The sequence below is a fragment of the Rattus norvegicus genome, chromosome 5, assembly GCF_021556685.1.
Source record: "Rattus norvegicus strain SHRSP/BbbUtx chromosome 5, alternate assembly SHRSP_T2T, whole genome shotgun sequence".
Taxonomy (NCBI): domain Eukaryota; kingdom Metazoa; phylum Chordata; class Mammalia; order Rodentia; family Muridae; genus Rattus; species Rattus norvegicus.
In genome coordinates this window covers 168,934,447-168,952,636 of record NC_141538.1, presented here as the reverse complement: position 1 = coordinate 168,952,636, position 18,190 = coordinate 168,934,447, and the positions used below count along the sequence as shown (strand labels likewise).

Genomic DNA, 18,190 nt, shown 5'->3' with positions numbered 1-18,190 from the left:
CTTTGGTGGCTGACCCCTACCGGAGGCAGTGCCAGGGCCACATGCCAGCCAGAAGGCTGGTAGAGACTTACTCACCCACCTTCTTCCTAACCAGCGACATGACCCCAATGCGCGTGAGTACGTGCTGCCTGGACAGGCCCTCCCGGGGCACGCCGTCTGCAAAGGTCTCCGCGCCGTCTGCGCCGGGCTCACACAGGTGGCGCATGAAGAGTGATACATAGGCTCTGGGGTGGGGGGTACTGGGGCTCAGGGAGTGAGGGGAGGCTGGCGGGACCCCTAGGGACCTCTGGCAGGGAATCCTCCACCACAGCATGCCTGGAAAGCAGGCCTGCTGGGGCCAGGCTCCCGGAAAAGCAGAGGAACCTCCCTGGCTGGGGACCCTCCTCATGCTCCTCACTGTGGATGGCCAACCTCACTATCCCAAAGAGTTTGAGCAAGAGGACCCGCTGGGCAGTATTTTCTATAAATCAGCCTTGTCCAACACACCACGCCCCCAAGATCTGAGGGCAGTGAGCTCTCCGGGCAACCTTGGCTGGCCAGGAGAATGTAGGCACTGTCCACTGGAGGGCCCACTCCACCAGACATCAGAGGCCACACCCACCCTCCCGGGGCTGCCACACTGGGAGCCTTTACCTAAATTCCTTCTCACTCTTCCCACGAAGGTCGCGCACCAGCCAGTGGGAGTTGAAGGCATCCTGAGGTGGCATGCCCCAACGCATGATGGCATTCAAAAATGCCTTCCTCTGTCTGGCATTGAAGCCCAGAACCTGCCCAGGGTGGAGAAGGATTAGAACCTCGGGTTATCTGGACAGAATTATGGGACGGGGAAGAAGAGCAAGGGAAACTTGAACCTAGAGGGTCCCTGAGCCTGAGAGTAACCTTCAGTTCTTCCTTCATACCCCAGGGTGTAAAGAGTTGGCCTGGAGGGGCCGGGAACGTGCAGGACCCACCTCAATGTTGCCCCCAACTCGGGCCAGAAGAGGCGGCAGGGGCTTGTCCCTGTCACTCTTCAGCTGCCTCCTGGATTGTCGACGTCCGCCTAGGGAACAGCCCACCACAGACCCTCAGGTGACGAGACCCTCAGGACCTCCTCCTAAAGCTCCCATGGGCACCCCACCTTGCTGTCAGCCCTAGCAGCACCGTAACATACCCAGGTCACACACTAATACTCACTCTGCCCTTCTGGCCTCTCCTCGAAGTCCTCGTCCTCGTCCTCAGAGCCGATGGAATATTCCGACTGGTTGTCCGAGAGCTCATCCTGCCACTCTGTAAGCAGAGGGGCATGGAAGGGGCCTGCCCAAGCCTTGTGCACCCAGGGCCACACTGAGCCACCGCCCCCCTCCTCCCAGCCTAGTCACAGCCATGACCACGACAATGGCCGCCAGGTACTTCCCCTGGAACTCAGTTGATAATCCCAGCCCAGGCAGACAGTACTCAGGAAACTCATTGCTACTCTACTGTTTCACAGCAGGAAGCAGACTCTCTGAGGCTCATCCACTCCATAGCCAACACGTGCCGGAAGCCACCTGACCTATGGCCGTGTCATCCCCACACCTGTCTGCAACCCCTTTCCTCCCAGAAGCCTCGCTGCCCACTCCTACTCCTGCCCTGTCCAGTCCCGTGTCTGCCTGCCACACACCCCACCCCGCAGCCCCCTGTGCAGGCGTGCCCCTGCTCACCACACGCACCCTGGTCCTCCTGGGAGGCGTCGTTGTAGTTGACCTGCTTACGGATGCGCTTGCCTTTGCCCAGGTTGCGGGCCAAGTCCTCCTGCTGCTGCTCGTAGTGATGGCGCAAAAGCTTCTCCCAGTAGTCAGGATCCACATTCTCCTCCTGCTTGATCACCTCCCTCTCCACCTCCTCCTGGGGATGTCGGTGTGGGGGTACAGCTAGACATACACCTCGCCCACCTTCACAGCCCCATGGGGGAGAAGGGGGCTGCCTACTCCAGGAAGCCCTCCCTGATCACACTGGTCTCCCTGCTTCACTCCACATGTACGTCCTGGTCTTGGCGGGAACTGTGGAGCCCCGGACACTGTTCTCGGGGTTTATGGTTTTAAAGGGAACTATAAGCAGCACCCACATTCGCAAGGAGAGTCGCAGGGGCTCGGAGGACGTGGAGGGGATGATGGGAGAGGTTAGGAGCCCATGGGGCAATCGGGCTTTTCAGGACAAAGGAGAGAGATGGGTAGACTGTTCTGGAGAGACAGAAGCATGGTGTAGGCTGGAGGGTGGGGAAAAGCTAAGGGGGCGGTGCGGCCATGGGGCAGGGCCCACAAGCACTCCAAAGGCCTTACCACGCCATCTTCCTCACGGACCACGTACTGGGCCACTTTGAAGGAGCTCAGGTACTCGTTCATGTTCTGCAGCTCAGTGTCATCCGTGGCGTCCTGGTTCCGGTCCAGCAGCTTTGATATGGCTGCGTCGTCGTAGTGGATCACACTGCTGTCTTCTACATCTTTGTTGTCGCCTGTGGGGTGGGCGGGATGTGGTGTGTAGACACAGATGTAAGGTGCTCAGGACCAACCTTGGGACCAGCTACTAAGAATGGCCTTCCCGCCAGGGTGAGGTCAGTGACCGGGCAAGGAAGCCCTAAGCTTGGCAAGCAGGTGTGGCAGCTCCCTCACCACCCACCAACAGAGGGCAACCAAAGGAGAGGGCAACCTAGGCAGCAGAGGGCCTCCTCTTGCCCAGAAGCAGCCACTTGACTAGACAAAATTCTGGGGGTGACTTCGAGGGGGTACCCTACCTGGCGGGGTGCCGCCGTGCTTTTTCTTTGCACCGGCAGCCAGAGATCCGCCCTTGGTGGACTGTACATCAGGGATGGGCGTGGTCGGCCTCTGGCCCTGGGACATCATACCTGAGAGGCAGAGGAGGAAGAACATGGTTTCCAGGCACTGAAGGGTGGATGGGTAGCAAGCAAAGATGCCATCCTAGCCCACCCTGGGAGGCGTCCCAGGCTGGGAGTAGAGAGAAGGGCAAGGACCCTCAGGTCCTGAATGGGTATGCCTCAAACAGGTCCACCCCAAGCCACCACACACTCCCACCGAAAAGAGGCCCACCCTCCACGTCATCCTTGAAGAGCTCCTCTGTCCCGAACTTAAGGATATCGTCCAGCTCCTGCTTGGTCATGGAGCCCGACTTGGAGCCCAGGCCGGGTCGCACCACCAGGTGCGTGAGCATCATCTTGCGCTTGGCCACCTGAGTGATGCGTTCCTCCACCGAGGCCCGTGTCACGAAGCGGTAGATCATGACCTTCTTGTTCTGCCCGATGCGGTGAGCACGGCTGAAGGCCTGGGGGAGACGGCAGCTCAGCACCCAGAGGTTGACTCAGGGCTCCAGCCACAGCTGGGCGCTCCAGGGAGGACTGCATATGTAAGCCCGTGGCCACACAAGGAGCAGCCTGATCATAGTGGGAAGCACACTTCGCGGAGAGCAGTGCGTCTGCACAGAGGTCAGCGTGCGGCAGCATTGCGGCCTGGTGGCCAGTGGGTTTAGAGTGAAAATGGATCTGGAGGCGTATACGAGGGGTTGTCAAGAAGTATCCTTTGTGCTTGATGGAAATCGGGCTTCCTGGGACTCCAAGGCTGCATCATGGGAAGGCAGCCTACACCTCATTGTGTGGTAATGGGACAGCAGAGCCCTGTGCTTGGAGACACAGCCACCTTGAGCGTAGAATTGCCCTAGAGGATATGCCTGGGGCTCCATTCTGTCTCTATAGGACATGGCTCTGGTGAGACACTGTATATGGCACACGTGTGTGTGTGTGTGTGTGTGTGTGTGTGTGTGTGTGTGTGTGTGTGTCTGTGTCTGTGTATCTGTGTGTGTGTCTGTGTATCTGTGTGTGTATGTGTGTGCGCGCGCGTATGCGCGCACCCCAGATTATCAAAGTGTATCATGTTCTGCCCCAGAGTGAGGAGACTATAGAACACCAGGGGCTCTGTTCCCACAATGCCCTGCTCTCTCTCCCTCCTTCCCTCTTTCTTCCTCTCCCCTGTGCCCAGCAGGCTCCCTCCAAAACTGTCACCTCTGCGGATCTTCTGACTGACCCCCTCATCCTGCCTCCTTCCATGACCAGGGCCCCAAAGGGAATGGGATAGATCCGGGCTGACATTCAGGTCGCTGTGTGTCTCTGACACATCCTCTGCCCTCTCTGGGCCATTTTGCTCCCCTCTCCCTTGGGCCCAGGGCCCACTTTTAGGCTGAGGTTTCACACGGGCAGGGTAGGGGAATACAGAACCAGGGTGTAGGAATTAGGGGGGAAAGGACAGAGGAAACAGGTAGCACAGCAGGAGGAGAGGCGCAGACCTGGATGTCATTGTGGGGGTTCCAGTCCGAGTCGTAAATGATGACTGTGTCGGCCGTGGCCAGATTGATGCCCAGGCCACCGGCACGTGTTGAGAGCAGGAAGCAGAACTGTTGGGCCCCAGGAGCTGAGAAAGAGACCAACAGGCATGTGTGAGTTATCAAGCACAGCTACACAGGGGTCAGGCAGAAGCCAATAGGAGGGCAGGGACAGGAACAAAGGTCCCCTGGCAGAGGCTGTGATTCCAGAGGTGCCAGGCTCGTGCGGCCCCACTGAAGCCAGGCCCTGGCTGAATTGGAGGGAGCCAGAGAGAGAAGGAAGCCAGTCAACTTTCAAAGGACAGATGGGTATCAACCAAGGAGGTGCGACTAGTCTGTGCCATTTCCTTCCTTCACAGTCTGGCTTATCTTAAAATAATGATGATAATGATACTAGTAATGATGATGATGATGGTGGTGATGATGGTGGTGATGATGATAATAATGGAGAAGTCGTGATATAAGGATATAATGTTTCTTACACATGCAAAGCTCAGACTAAGACACCCTGAGACACAGGGTTACCCTGAGGGATGTATACCATTGAATCTGTCGATGGCTTCTTGCCGGAGGCCCCCAGTGATACCCCCGTCGATCCGCTCATACTTGTAGCCCTCATACTCCAGGAAGTCCTCCAACAGGTCCAACATCTTGGTCATCTACAAGAAACGGGGGCACCATGGGCTGGAGAGGTGGTCCAGCAGTTAGGAGCACTGACTGTTCTTCCAGAGGTCCTGAGATCAATTCCCAGCAACCACATGGTGGCTCATGATCATCTGTAATGGGATCTGATGCCCTCTTCTGGTGTGTCTGAAGACAGCGACACTGTACTTATATATAATAAATAAATAAATCTTTTAAAAAAATAAAGAAACAGGGATACCATCATGGGTAAGAGAACAGAGATGTCCAGAGTGGGGGACATGCCTACAGTAGGCCTCCCAAAAAGAACGCAGTCCCAGCCTCACCCAGGTCACCCACCATTCATCCTGCAGAGGAACCCCCATACATAGCCTCAGGCACAAGCCTCTGGGTTCCCTCTCATTTCCCCAAAAGACTGGCCCACAGCCTTCTACTGAGTGCGCACGCGCGCATGCATGCGCATGCACGCGCACGCACACACACACACACACACACACACACATACACACCTTACACAACACCACTTCTTTTAGGTTATATTCACAATGTTACCCCCTTCAAGGCAGTCCCTCTGAGCTCCCAGATCCTGTCCGGTCCCTTCCTGTCTTTAGATAGGTTCAACTCTATGCAACGCCTCCATATAGACAAAAAAGCATGAAGGCCTGGACACTGCTCTCGCCACCTGCCCTCATGGATATACCTGAGAGTATGCTCAGCCCTCCCACAGATTTGAGCCTGAGGTGCTGTTTTCCCTGGTGGGTGTGTAGCGCCTGGCCTATCAATCAGTCTTCCATGACATACAGTGGTAAGAAGAGGCTAGACAGAGGAGGGCTTATCAACCAGCCTAGTCACACATGCAGGGGGGGAGGGCAGGTACAGGGGGATGACACGGGAATATGCTGGTCTCTATAGCAACCAGAGCATCCTCATGAGTCTGCATAATGTCCGAGACTTGAGCCCACAGGCAGGCTGACTCTGCGATGCACGCTTGCTGGCCCACCTGGGAGAAGATGAGCACTCGGTGCCCCTCATCCCGCAGCTTCTTCAGCATCTTCTGAAGTAGCATCAGCTTCCCTGAAGACTTGACCAGGGAGCTGCCGTCATAGGAGCCGTTGGGCAACATGGGGGCTTCCTGTGGGCAGAGCAGAGCAGAGCCTTGGTGGCCCTTCCTCCCACTTGGCACCAGAGAGACTGTAACGATGGACAGGGGCCCAGTCCTGGCCCACCAACCCATCAGCACTACTGAGCATAGAATGCAAACCCAAGCATGCGCAACGGTGTCGGTCACACAGAGCCTGGCTCCTGCATGTCACTGCTCCTCACAGCACAGGCCTACTAGCCTCCCTCTCTGCCTGACTCTGAAATGAAACCCCAGGACCTTTCCACAGAAACTGCCTTGGTCACTGTGGTCCCTGGAAAGCATCTAACGGTGCCAGCCCTCTGGCTCCAGAAGGGCAAATCAATCTAAAGGCAGAACCCACAAGGTTCCTAAGCCACACAAGGAGGACCTCCGATGGCCTGAAGAGAGGTCACTCCAGCACAGCCATGTCTGTCTCTGCAGCTGTGAGAGAGTCAGGGCTGCAGAGGATGAGTCTGAACTCTAAGGGCAGTGATGGGGTGGTCCTCTGAGGCTCCACAAGGAACACCAGCTTCCCGTGGCCACTGCCATGCACTGAACAAATTCCAGAGTCCAGAGCCTCAGTCGCTTCTGCCGCTCAGATCCCCCAGGATAAACTCCCTGGTGGATGGAGGGAAGCCAGGTCAGCCCTCAAGGCGCCCTCGAGGCCCAGTGCTGAGGCTGGGGAAGCTTTGGGGCTCTGGGAGGGGTTGGGAAGAAATGACCTGGGGCCAAGCAATGGGGAGAGACAGCTTCCAAAGGGACAGGATGGAGACACACATCACCTCTAGAAGTCAAACTCAGAAAGGAATGGAGGAGTGGGGCCAAGGCACCTCCTTCAGAGATCACAAGAAACCCACCACAGCAGGCAGGCAGCTACATGCTGGCCACAGGGAACACACCACACCACACTGTCCGCAGGGAACACACGAATATGCCAAGCATGAAGAACCAACCATGGCGCCCCACTAGGGACCTCTATGATGGTCACTGGGAAGCCATCACGGCAGCCACAGGGATCTACCATGACCACGGGGAACTCCACCACAGCAGCCATTAGAAACCCACCATGATGACTGCAGACGACCCATCATAGTGACCACAGGGAACACAAGAGACGGTGCAGACCTGTGGAGACCTCTATGATGGCTAGGGCACCCACCACGGCAGCCACGGGGAAGAGGTACGGGTGGTTGCAGCACTTCTTCAGATCCATCATGATGTTGAGCAGAGACACCTGGTTGCCACCCCCCTTGGAGTTGAGCGCCTCGAAGTTCCGCGTCAGGATGAACTTGTAGTACTTCCTGCAACAGGGTGCGGCCCAAGGTTGGCTGGACGACCCCCACACCCCACCAGACTCGACTCTCGAGGGGCAGGCTTTACTTTCGGAAGGGCTGGCGATGCTCCAGGCGCCACGCACAGCGTAGTACAGGAAGCCAAAATCGACGGGAGACATTACTACGACTGAGGCAGCCTGACCGTCATCACTGCTGTCCCCAAAGGGGGACAGAGATCAGCGAGCAGGGCCTCCTGTCAACTGGAAATAGTCAGGAAAGCCAGGTGGGGCCTAAGGGAAGGAGTGGCTACGGACACAAAACCAGGAGAACAAGGCCAGGGTGAGCCTCCAACACTCACTTCTGCATCTGGCTCAGCTCCACGCGGACAATCAGCTCCGTCTTGGCCGGCATGTTCTTGAACACGTCGGCCTTGAGCCGCCGAAGCATGTGTGGCCCCAGCAGGTCATGCAGCTTCTTGATCTGATCTTCCTTGGAGATGTCGGCAAACTCCTCCAAGAAGCCTTCCAGATTGCTGCAACAAAGAACCAGGGAAAAGTGCCATGGCCCGAGTGGACCACACTCCTCCACAGGGGAAACCAACTGGGCCCAGGGTGGATGAGTCAGGACGGAAGGCCATGGCCAGCACAGGCCAGCGGCTGGTGCCGAGTGACCACTCAGGCTCCGTCCACGCCTCCCTCCCACCTGTTGCCGCTGTTCTGAAGCTCTCAGAACCAACCCAGACTAAAAAAAAAAAAAAAAAAAAAAAAAAAAAAAAAAAAAGGAAGACTAAGGTAGCCCTCAAAGTGACTTGTCCCAGCGAGCCACAACTGCCCTTGGATCAACATGGAAGCATGCATCCTCCTCCTTGAGCCCCCTCCCCCACTGGAGATGGCCTAGGAAGGAGGGCGTCATCTTCGCTCCACCCCAGATCTATCTGGCCTCCGCTTGCAGCCCCTAAGCTCACATGGGCTCCTTAAGTCACAGTGGGTTGAAATGATCCAGAGGCGGTAGGCAGGGAGGCACATGGGTAAGAACCCAGGAGAAGCCCCGGGGCATTCTGGGACAGAGCTGAAGAAAACCGTGGTTTGTTGAGGGCACCAGTCAATCCCCCGGGAATGCTGAGACCATCCCACACGAGATCATCCTAGAGTACTACCCATGTTCCCATTTCACTAATGGGGAAACTGAGGTCCCCAAGCAGTTCTCAGAGCCAGTGTAGGCGGCTGCCATGCCTTCACAGGGCTGCAACCCATCACTCCTGCCAGGCCCAGGGGACGACGCACTTGAACCTCTCTGGAGTCAGGAAGTTGAGGAGGTGGAACAGCTCCTCCAGGTTGTTCTGGAGGGGGGTCCCCGTCAGCAGCAGCTTGTAGTCGATCTTGTAGCTATTCAAGACCCTAAAGAACTTCGAGGAGAAGAGAGGGGCATGTCAAGAGGCACGGAGCAGCGGCCACACCCGGAGGGATAAGCCCCAAGGCCCGTGCCTCCTACCTTGGACTGGTTGTTCTTGAGCCGATGGGCCTCATCCACCACGAGGCAGGCCCACTCGATGGAGCCCAGGATGGCTTGGTCAATGGTGATGAGCTCATAGGAGGTAAGCAACACGTGGAATTTGATCTGCACCTCCTTCTGTGGGAAGAGGCCAGAACGTGGCAGCAGGGACGGATGGACAGACCACAGGGATAGGGACAGAGCTAAGATAGTGAGTGAGAACCCCACAAGCATTCCAGGGAGCCCTGGGGGTGGGGGTACAACACTGGTACCAGGCATTTCAGGGCTAAAGCACACTGCCCTAGAGAAGGTAGCACTGCTGAAGATAATTAACATCACCCCTCTCCCACAGCGTGCTCCACACTCACACATACAACCGGTCTCGGGTGGAAAGTGTTTAAGGCTATCATTGCTACCAGAAGTCCTGGTGGGTAAGCATGAGAGACTGGGGTCTCCAGAGCTCACGTAAAGCCAGACACAGAAACATGAGCCTGTAATCTTGGTGCAGTGGGAGGCAGAGACAGGAGCCCACCAGCCAGCCAGCTAGCCCCGTATCCACAATGATGAGACCCTGTCTCAAACAGTGTGCGTGTGGTGCGAGTGCCGGTGTATGTGTGCCCCGGTGTCCGTGTGGCTCAGAGGACAACCTCAGGAGTCGGGTCCCTGCTTGCCAAAACTTGAGTCTCCTCTGTTCCTGCTATGTACACCAGGCTAGGTAGCCTGCAACTCTTTTAAATGATCTCTTGGAGATTCTCTTGGAGAACCTCGCATAATATATTTGAGTCATATTCTTTCCCGCCGTCCCCCCAGATCCTCTCCCACCACCCTACGTCCCCGGTTTCACATCCTCTCGTTCTCAAGTAAATAAAAACAGGCAAACATGGGCCCCGTGTTGTTTGCTGGCCAACTCTTCCTAATCATGAGGCCTGGACCGTAAGCCCAGTGTCACTCCATTGGAGAAAACTGACCTTCCCCCTCTCCCCAAAGCAAACGGCTCCTCGCCAAGGGGTGGAACTTTGTGCCCACTTCTGGCCTTTTTTACATGAGGTCAAGGATGAAACTCACCTGCTCCGGCGTACATGGCAAGCTCTTCTACCCACTGGGCCCTCTCACTGAGCCTGTGGCCATTTTGTTTTGTGTTTTTAAAACAAGACTTGGCATGTAAGAGTTATTTGACTAAGCTGTGGTGGTTCTCACTCCTGCGTGAGCAGGATGCCCGGTAACAGAGGCAGGGGCAGAGAAGTGTGTCCATAAGTCAGGCAGTTCTCAGACACCAGAAGGTGGAAAAGAAGCATGGATGCCTCCTGGGGCCTCAGAGGGAGCCTGGATGATGAACTGTCCCCCAGCTCTGTGGAGCTAAGCCTCAACCGATGGTGCTCCATCACGTCAGTACAGAACTGGGACACCAGCCCAGGAACGTGGGACACCACGGAACTCTGTGACCCCAGAGCCTCTCCTGGGTAAAGACAGCACTCACCTTCATGCGGAATACTTTCTTCCCGCCTCGAATCGCGTTGTCCTCAAAAGAAAACTCGTTCTCACGGATCACAGAGCGGCTCTCCTTGTCCCCCGTGTAGGTGACCACATAAAAGTCAGGAGCCCACATCTCGAACTCCCGTTCCCAGTTGATGATGGTGGACAGGGGCGCGCTGACCAGGTAAGGCCCCTTGGAGTGGCCCTGCAGAGAGAGCCTGAGGTGGTGATGCTGGCTGGATGACACCAGTACCAGCCCCACCTGCCCAACCCCCACCTGCCCAGCCCCCACCTGCCCTCCTGTCTGCCCACCTCCTTGTACAGAGAATAGAGAAACACAATGGTCTGTACTGTCTTCCCCAAACCCATCTCATCAGCCAGGATAGTGTCGGTGCCCTGGGCCCAGGAGAAGCGTAACCAGTTGAGGCCCTCCAGCTGGTAAGGGTGCAGCGTGCCTCCTGTGGAGTCGATGTACCACGGCTGCTTGTCGAACTTGACTGTGGGCTGGGGGAGCAGGGTCAAGAATCAGACACCGGCCTGAATCCTGGGCCACCAGAGTCAAGCCCCCAGGCCTTTGCAGGCACAACTCTAAAAGTCCTTCCTGCTCCGATAGCCCTTCCTCTCTGTGCTTAAGGTGTTGCCTGGAATGTCCGTCTTTCCTTCTGAGAAACAATCCCTGGCTCCACACCTTAACACCTGCAGAAGCCTGCCTCGCCCACCCGAATGTCACTGTGCCCCCTTTATTCTGTATCTCCAGGTCACTTTCCCAATAAGGTTCTCCCAGTGGACCATGTCCCCACCATGGGCCCTGGTCTTTTGGGGTTTTGGTTGTTGTTTAGCTGTTTGTCTTTTGAGATAAGTCTCCCGTAGTTCAGGGAGGCCTCAAACTCAACTATGTAGCCAAGGATAACCCCGAATGTCTGGTTCTTCTGCCTCCAACTCCTAAGTGCTGGGGTCAAAGGCACATACCACCACCACACTCGGTGTAAACCGAGTTAAGAAGGCAAGATTAACGATCGAAACCAAGGGCCTGCACATGCTAGGCAGGCAATGTACACACTGAGCTGCACCTCCAGTCCAAAGTGGGCTTCTTTTTTATTTGTAAAGACCTATTTATTTTATGCATATAAGTATACTGTAGCTGTCTTCAGACACACCGGAAGAGGGCATCGGATCCCATTACAGATGGTTGTGAGCCACCACGTGGTTGCTGGGAATTGAACTCAGGACCTCTGGAAGAGCACCAGTGCTGTTAACCGCTGAGCCATCTCTCCAGCCCCCAAGGTGGGCTTCTTAAAGCATGCCCAAGGGGGTCCTACAGGGTAGTGCATGTCTTTAATCCCAGAACTCAAGGGGCAGAATCAAGCAAATCCCTGAGTTCCAGACCAGTACACTTTTCCCACTGGCTCATTCCTGCCTTGATGTTGCTGACAATGGCCGGCCATAAGGGCCCGAGAAGTGGTCCTTGAGAAAAGACCCTGCCTCTACTGCTACTCATAGGGTGGCGGACCTGCTAATGCCACACGGCCGCCTCCACCCTCTCTCCACTCACGTCCACGATGGGTGTATCGGGTGGCTTCTCTTGTTTATCATCCTTCAGCTTCTTGCCCTTCTTGACCAGCCTCTTGGGCAGCCTAGCGTCCTCTCCCAGCATCAGTTCCCTGGGGAGAAGCATCAGATACAGATGAGCAAAACTCAGACGGAGCGGGAGCCCAGGCCCACACACCTGGCTGCCAGCTGTCTGCACACCTGTGGCCCCAGTAGGTCTGCTTCAGGTTGTCATAGTAGGGGATGTCAATCTCGTCAATCTCCCAGGTGCACTGGTCGTAGGGCAGGTCCTTCCACTTGATCAGGTAATGTACATCCCCCTTCTTGTCAAAGCTGCAACACGAGAGGCTCTTGAACAGGTCCCAGGCAGGACCTCAAATAAAACGCCCAGCCGCTCATACCCATGGTCTCCTAGTATTATTCTAGGTCCACCCAGGAGACAGGCACCACAGCAGGAGCTCTAGAGAGGTTTAGTAGCTTGCCCAATGCATGCAGAGAAAGATGAAGGTGAGGAGACCATGACAGAGACACCGAGGCAGGGACAGTGAGGGGCTATGTTAACAGAGCGCTAAGCAGCAGCTCTGAGCCAGTGACCTTTCCAGCCCCTGTCGCAGGGGTGAAGCCATCCTGCTGCGTAATCTGAGCACAGAAAATAACACCATGAATCTCTTCCCTGCTCAGAAACTTCCTTTTCTAACATTAAAAAAAGTCAGCGTTTTGCAGGATCAATCCGGGGTGAGGGTCCTTCCCCGCAAACACAGGTGTAATTCCTGCAGGTGGGCCAGCCTCTTCTAAAGGTCCCCAGGGTCACGAGCCCCACGGTGACACTGAAAGAGTCCTCAATGTCTCCCGCTCTATCTGAGTAGACTCAGCAACCAGCCAGGAGAGCCCAGCAAAGCCAGGAAGCCGGGGAACCCCTAACTGGAGAGTGTGACAGCAAGTGGATTGGGGGAGCTGTGGCTGCAGGTGGCCTGGGGACCATGTATGGCAAGGCCAATTCCCAGTCGCCATGGAAACCGGAGGCTTATTTTCACTGAATAATTGGTTGTTATGCACACTCCGGGAGATTCACCCGCTCCTCTTTGGGAGTGCAGAGGAAATTGTCCTTTTTGCTTTAGCATGCATTTTAATAAAAGAAATGGGGGTGGGGGCCGTCAATCTAAGGGGCAGCTCAGGTGACATCTGGAGTCTGGAATGGGAAGGATGTTTCCCAGTCAATAAGAGACACATTTCCTATTCCCCACAAACCACTCCAGCAAGGCTTCCGAACACCCTTGCTACTTAGGGACCAGCTCAAAAGTCTGAAGCCACAGCGGTTCTTAAACAATGTCTGATGGGACCTGCAGTCAAGGACAGGGTGCATAGGCCATCCATCCCAAGCCAGGAAAACAGACAGAGCTGTAAACAGGCTCAAAGTTCAGAGTTCCAAGCTGCCCCCATGATAGATACTCAGGGCTTTCCCCAAGGCCCCTGGCAGCCACCACCTGTCCCTCCAGTGCCTGTGACTAGAAATCAGCAGAGTCTCCCACTGCTTGGAAACTAGCTCTCCTGCCCATGCTCTCCTGCTGGGCCTTCTTGTCCTGGGAATGCCAGATTTCAGAGAAGAGGTGGCACAGGGACTGGGGACTCTGGGCAAGAAGACATTAGTGCTACCAAAAGACACTGGGTCTAGTTCCCAATCCTGCAGCCTCAGCTGTGTGGCTTCAAGCAGATGACCCAACCTTGCTGAAATTATATTATTGTTGTTGTTTTAAAGATTTTTGTTTGTTTTGGGTTTTTTGTTTTGTTTTGTTTTGTTTTTTTGTTTTTAGTCTGGGCACGCCAATACACCCTTCAATCCCAGCACTCAGGAGGCACAGACAGACAGATCTCTGAGTTCAAGGTCGTCCCTGCTCTACATAGGAAGTCCCAGGCCAGTCAAGGATACATAGAGGCCTTGTCTCAAAAACAAAAAGTGTTTGTTTATGAGTACCTGTGAACATATGAATGTCTGTATGCATGCATGTATGTATGCGTGTATGTATGTGTGTGTGCATGTATGCGTGCATGTGTGTACCATATATGTGCGTAGTGCTCACAGAAGCCTGTCAAGGGTACCTGATCACCTAAAACTAGAATTACAGGAGGTAGTGACCTCCACGTGGTTGCTGAGAACCTAACCCAGGTCCTCTGCAAGAACAGCCAGTGCTCTCAATCACAGAGTCATCTCTCCAGCCCCCTTGCTGAGAGAGGGAAGTGAGAGGAGAGAGGGGTGTATGTGTGCTTTGAGACAAGAGCTCTCTGTGTGTCTCAGGTTGTCCTGAAACTTGCCGTATAGACCAAACTGCTCTTGAACTCACAGAGATCGGCCTGCCTCTGCATCCCAAGTACTGGGGTCAAGGGTGTGCACCGCCATGACCACCCCAAACCTCTTGGGATGGTAACACTCACCAATCCTTTCTTAGACCTGCTTGGCTCCCAGAATCATCCTGCTGACCTCAGTCCCTAACCCGGACGGAGCCTGGGCCCGCACAGGTCCCACCCCACCCTGATCCTGCTTTGTGTAAGTTCACAGATAGCTCAGCATGTTTCCCTTCATCTACTGTGGGACTGTGGGACTGTCCTACTGTGAGTGAGAATGTGGAGCACGGGGTTTCCCCTGTGCAGGGGCGTGACCCTCCCGGCTGGACAACCACATCCGCTGCAGTAAGATGTCCTTACCCCCCTCCTGCCCCCACTGAACCCATTCCTGGCTCTGAAAGGCAAGCCCCACTGGCCCTCACTGTGTCCTTGGTCCAACCCTGGTAGGTGCCACCCGAACTGTGAGTGAGAATGTGGAGCACAGGGTTTCCCCTGTGCAGGGGTGCGACCCTCCCGGCTGGGCAACCACATCTGCTGCAGTAAGATGTCCTTACCCCCCTCCTGCCCCCACTGAACCCATTCCTGGCTCTGAAAGGCAAGCCCCACTGGCCCTCACTGTGTCCTCGGTCCCAGCCCGGTAGGTGACACCCAACATCCTCACCTGTGGTTCAGGATGCGGTGGACCATCATCCACTCGGGCTTGATGCCGTAGCGGTAGAAGCGTTCCTCCATCTTGGCGTAGAGAGGGTCCTTGTTCTTCCGTTTCTCGCTCTTACCGTCCTCATCACCAGAGCCGTAATCGAAGGGTGGTGGTTCGTCCATGTCATTCTTTCTTTGGTAGTTGCGATACATCACGGTGTGGTACAGCTCCAACTATTAGGGGAGAACGGCCGCTCACCCCAGTTCTCAGACCAGCCCTTCAGCTTCCAAACCCTATCCTATGTGGAACAAGCCTCCTCCTCAGCGACTAGTCTCAGTTCCCACCCATGCCTGAGGAGCCCCTGGGCTCACAACAGGCCAAATATAACCATGCTGCCCCCGGGGTCTCACCTGTAGCTCCTTCACCCAGGAGCAGTGCCAGTAGGAGAGACCAGCCCACTTGACAAAGAACTCTCTCTCAGGTATGCCCTCCAGAGGCCTGGGCGGGGGCATACCGGGCTCCACCTCTGGTCCTGGCAGCCCCACCATAAAGGGAGCCGGGGGTTCCGTCCACCTCCAGTGTAGGATCCGCTGAACCTTGCCCTTCAGTGGGGGACACTGTGAACAGAGGATGGGCACCGTGTTCAGGGTTACGTCACAAGGCTGAAGCTCCCATGACACTAGGCTTGTTACACAGGGTCCCAAGCTAAAAGAGTATCATGGGGACTCTGTGGTACTGGTCCCTTCCTCAGGCGCCCACAAATGCTGTGTCATGGGGACTCTGTGATACCGGTCCCTTCCTCAGGAGCCCACATATTGCTGTGCATCAGGAGACGATCACAACAGAGCTCGTGGGTCCAAGTGGGCCCCTTTGTGCTTGACAACATGACAGCGACCTTCCTCAGTACCTGGCAAGTTAAACCAGGGTGCATGAACCCTCTCCACACACAGAACAAGGAAGAGAAAATAAGATCCACCTGAACAGCAGAGCAAGAAGACAAACCCAAGAGTCCCCCCTCCATACAGCCACACGTCGCCTCACGCCCTGCCTGAACCCGAGAGCAATCACATCCTATCCTGACACATGAGCACCCTAGCCAAGAAGGACACCGCAGTCCTGACCACTTCCTTCACCCAGCAGGGTTACATGCAGCCTGTGCACCCAAGCTTGCTGGAACAGGCCGGCCGTCTCCCTCAGCCCCCACACACTCAGGCCCTGAGGACCTAAGATTCCAGGGAGCTGCTGGCTGGCAGCTCAGAGCAATCGATAGTCACACCTCAGCGCTAGGCTACCCCAAGATGGCCTGGGGTGGGCGCGACCCTCACAAGCGCAGTTCTGAGCCCAAGCTGGACTGAGGGAAGATGGCATATTTAGGTCAGAGCACAGGTGTGAACGTGCAGCACGCGCCACACATCCCAGAAGCAGTCGTACTCTGGCCTCTGAGGGCAAAGGGCACGGAGGAAGAGGCGGGGTGATGAGAAGGATGGGAAGGAAGGCAGGGTGATTCTCTTGGACTCCAGGGGTGAAGAAGGACTCCCTTTCCCAGACATTAGCCCACCTGGCCTCACCTCCTACAAGGAGGAACCAGGAAACAAGGCACTACACCCCATTCTCAGGAAATCTGTGAAGGCTGCGCCCATCAAAGGGGCTTGTCCATCCCCTGCACCGACAAGGACGTATCTACACTGGCACAATTACGATACAAACATGCAATAGGAGCCCAGATGCATACACAAGACGGGGGGGGGGGGGGGGGGGAGCTGCCATACAGCCCAGAACCTATGGACAATAGGGTACCCAGCACTAGGAGACAGAGCAACTCCACATATGGGATCTTCAGATGCCTACAGTGACCAGCGTCGTGGGATGAGGACGTAGGGAGAATGTTGTTCTCTGCCTTTGCAAAGTGAGGCTCCAGGCTGTGAGGCCACCACTCTGCACTAGCCCAGGGTGACTCAGGGAAAATCCAAGTGGAAAGCTCTGCCTCAGCATGGTCTCAGGCAAGCTCCTGTGCCCTCTTGAGCCTCATACTCCCGCTGAAGAGGAACTTGATGAGAGCTTGCCTGGTATTTAGGCCTTGGGTTCCATTCCCAAGCAACCCTCAAAATAATTCGTGAAAGCCACCTAAGTGATGGAGTTATAGCTCAAAGGGAAGCCTCCTGGGTTCAGTTTCCAGGAGGAATGAGATGTACATGTGGTTTTCAGCTCAGAATAAATTCCCAATAAACAGTCCTAAGGGAATTCAGGACAGAGCAGGCAGGGTGAGGCGGTGGGCGTGGTCTTTTGTGGGTGAGTTTGTTGAGGGCGTGGCCTGGGTGAGCAAGGGCGGGCTCAGGGTCAAGTGGGCGGGGCCGGGCGGGGCCGGGCGGGGCCGGGCGGGGCGGGGCGGGGCGGGGCAGGAGGTGTAACACTCACTGTACAGCGCGGGCAGAGCCATTCACCGTTCGGGATCTCCGGCAGCGGCGGGTTGAGGCAGTGCAAGTGGTAGGAGGAGGGACAAGCATCACAGCACAGAAGCTCGCCACCGTCCTTGCACACGCGGCAGAACTCCATGTGGTCATCCTCCTCCTCCTCGCAACCGCCCTCCTCCTCTTCCTCATCATCATCCTTCGGCTCCCACTGGATCCCCTCCTTCTCCTGTATGAAGGAACCAGGGTGGATGCACCTTGGGCGGGATCCCCTTCCACAGGTACCAGTCCCCAGGCAATGACCTGCCAACCCTAGTCGGGACCTCAGCCACAGCTTACACAGTGTGGGCAGCTCCACTTGCCCTCTGGAGCCTTCTCCAGCTCCGGGTCCAGGCAGACCAGGTGGTACGCCCTCGGGCAGGTATCACAGAGAATGATCTCCCCTCCCTGCTGGCACACCTCGCAGTAGTCCTGGTGGTCTGTCTCATAGCCGTCACCATCATCAACTAGGATGGGGAGAGAGATATAATGGAGGTCTGCTGTAGGTGACCATTTCCACTACCCTGACCAGACTGGCACATGATTTCAAGTGGATGGATAGATAGAACGAAGAGAAAAGAAAGCTGTGGAGTGTGAAGGTGAACAGAGATGGGGGAAGAAGGAAGGGGAAAAAAAGGAAGAAAGGAAGGAGGGAGGAAGGGAGGACAGAGAGTCAGTGTGTGTGGATAAAGAATTGCAGAGAGGGCACGCCTTTAATCCCAGAACACGGGAAGCAGAGGCAGGGGCATCTCTATGAGTTCAAGATCAGCCCTGTCTACCTAGCAAGTTCTAGACCAACTAGAACTATGTAGTGAAATCCTGTCTCAAAAACCGGATGGGGGGGAAGGGGGTATTTGGAGGATCAAGAACT

General features: G+C 55.7%; 1 protein-coding gene across 23 annotated transcripts in view; it reads right to left on the bottom strand.

Moving 5' to 3' along the window:
- Positions 1-18,190, bottom strand: part of Chd5 (chromodomain helicase DNA binding protein 5) — a 50,980-nt gene that overhangs the window by 10,713 nt on the left and 22,077 nt on the right. For 11 of the 23 annotated variants that reach the window (XM_087551267.1, XM_087551259.1, XM_087551271.1 and 8 more), the window contains exons 8-30: positions 17,620-17,786; positions 17,288-17,509; positions 15,283-15,489; positions 14,894-15,105; positions 12,094-12,225; positions 11,897-12,005; positions 10,657-10,848; positions 10,349-10,549; positions 8,872-9,009; positions 8,664-8,785; positions 7,739-7,912; positions 7,266-7,407; positions 5,987-6,118; positions 4,886-5,003; positions 4,309-4,433; positions 3,063-3,294; positions 2,750-2,860; positions 2,298-2,470; positions 1,680-1,863; positions 1,174-1,266; positions 951-1,039; positions 634-767; positions 80-224 (exon numbers count right to left, since the gene is read on the bottom strand). In XM_087551267.1, coding sequence (XP_087407393.1) covers positions 80-224; positions 634-767; positions 951-1,039; positions 1,174-1,266; positions 1,680-1,863; positions 2,298-2,470; positions 2,750-2,860; positions 3,063-3,294; positions 4,309-4,433; positions 4,886-5,003; positions 5,987-6,118; positions 7,266-7,407; positions 7,739-7,912; positions 8,664-8,785; positions 8,872-9,009; positions 10,349-10,549; positions 10,657-10,848; positions 11,897-12,005; positions 12,094-12,225; positions 14,894-15,105; positions 15,283-15,489; positions 17,288-17,509; positions 17,620-17,786 — 3,554 coding nt within the window. 23 annotated transcript variants of the gene reach the window in all.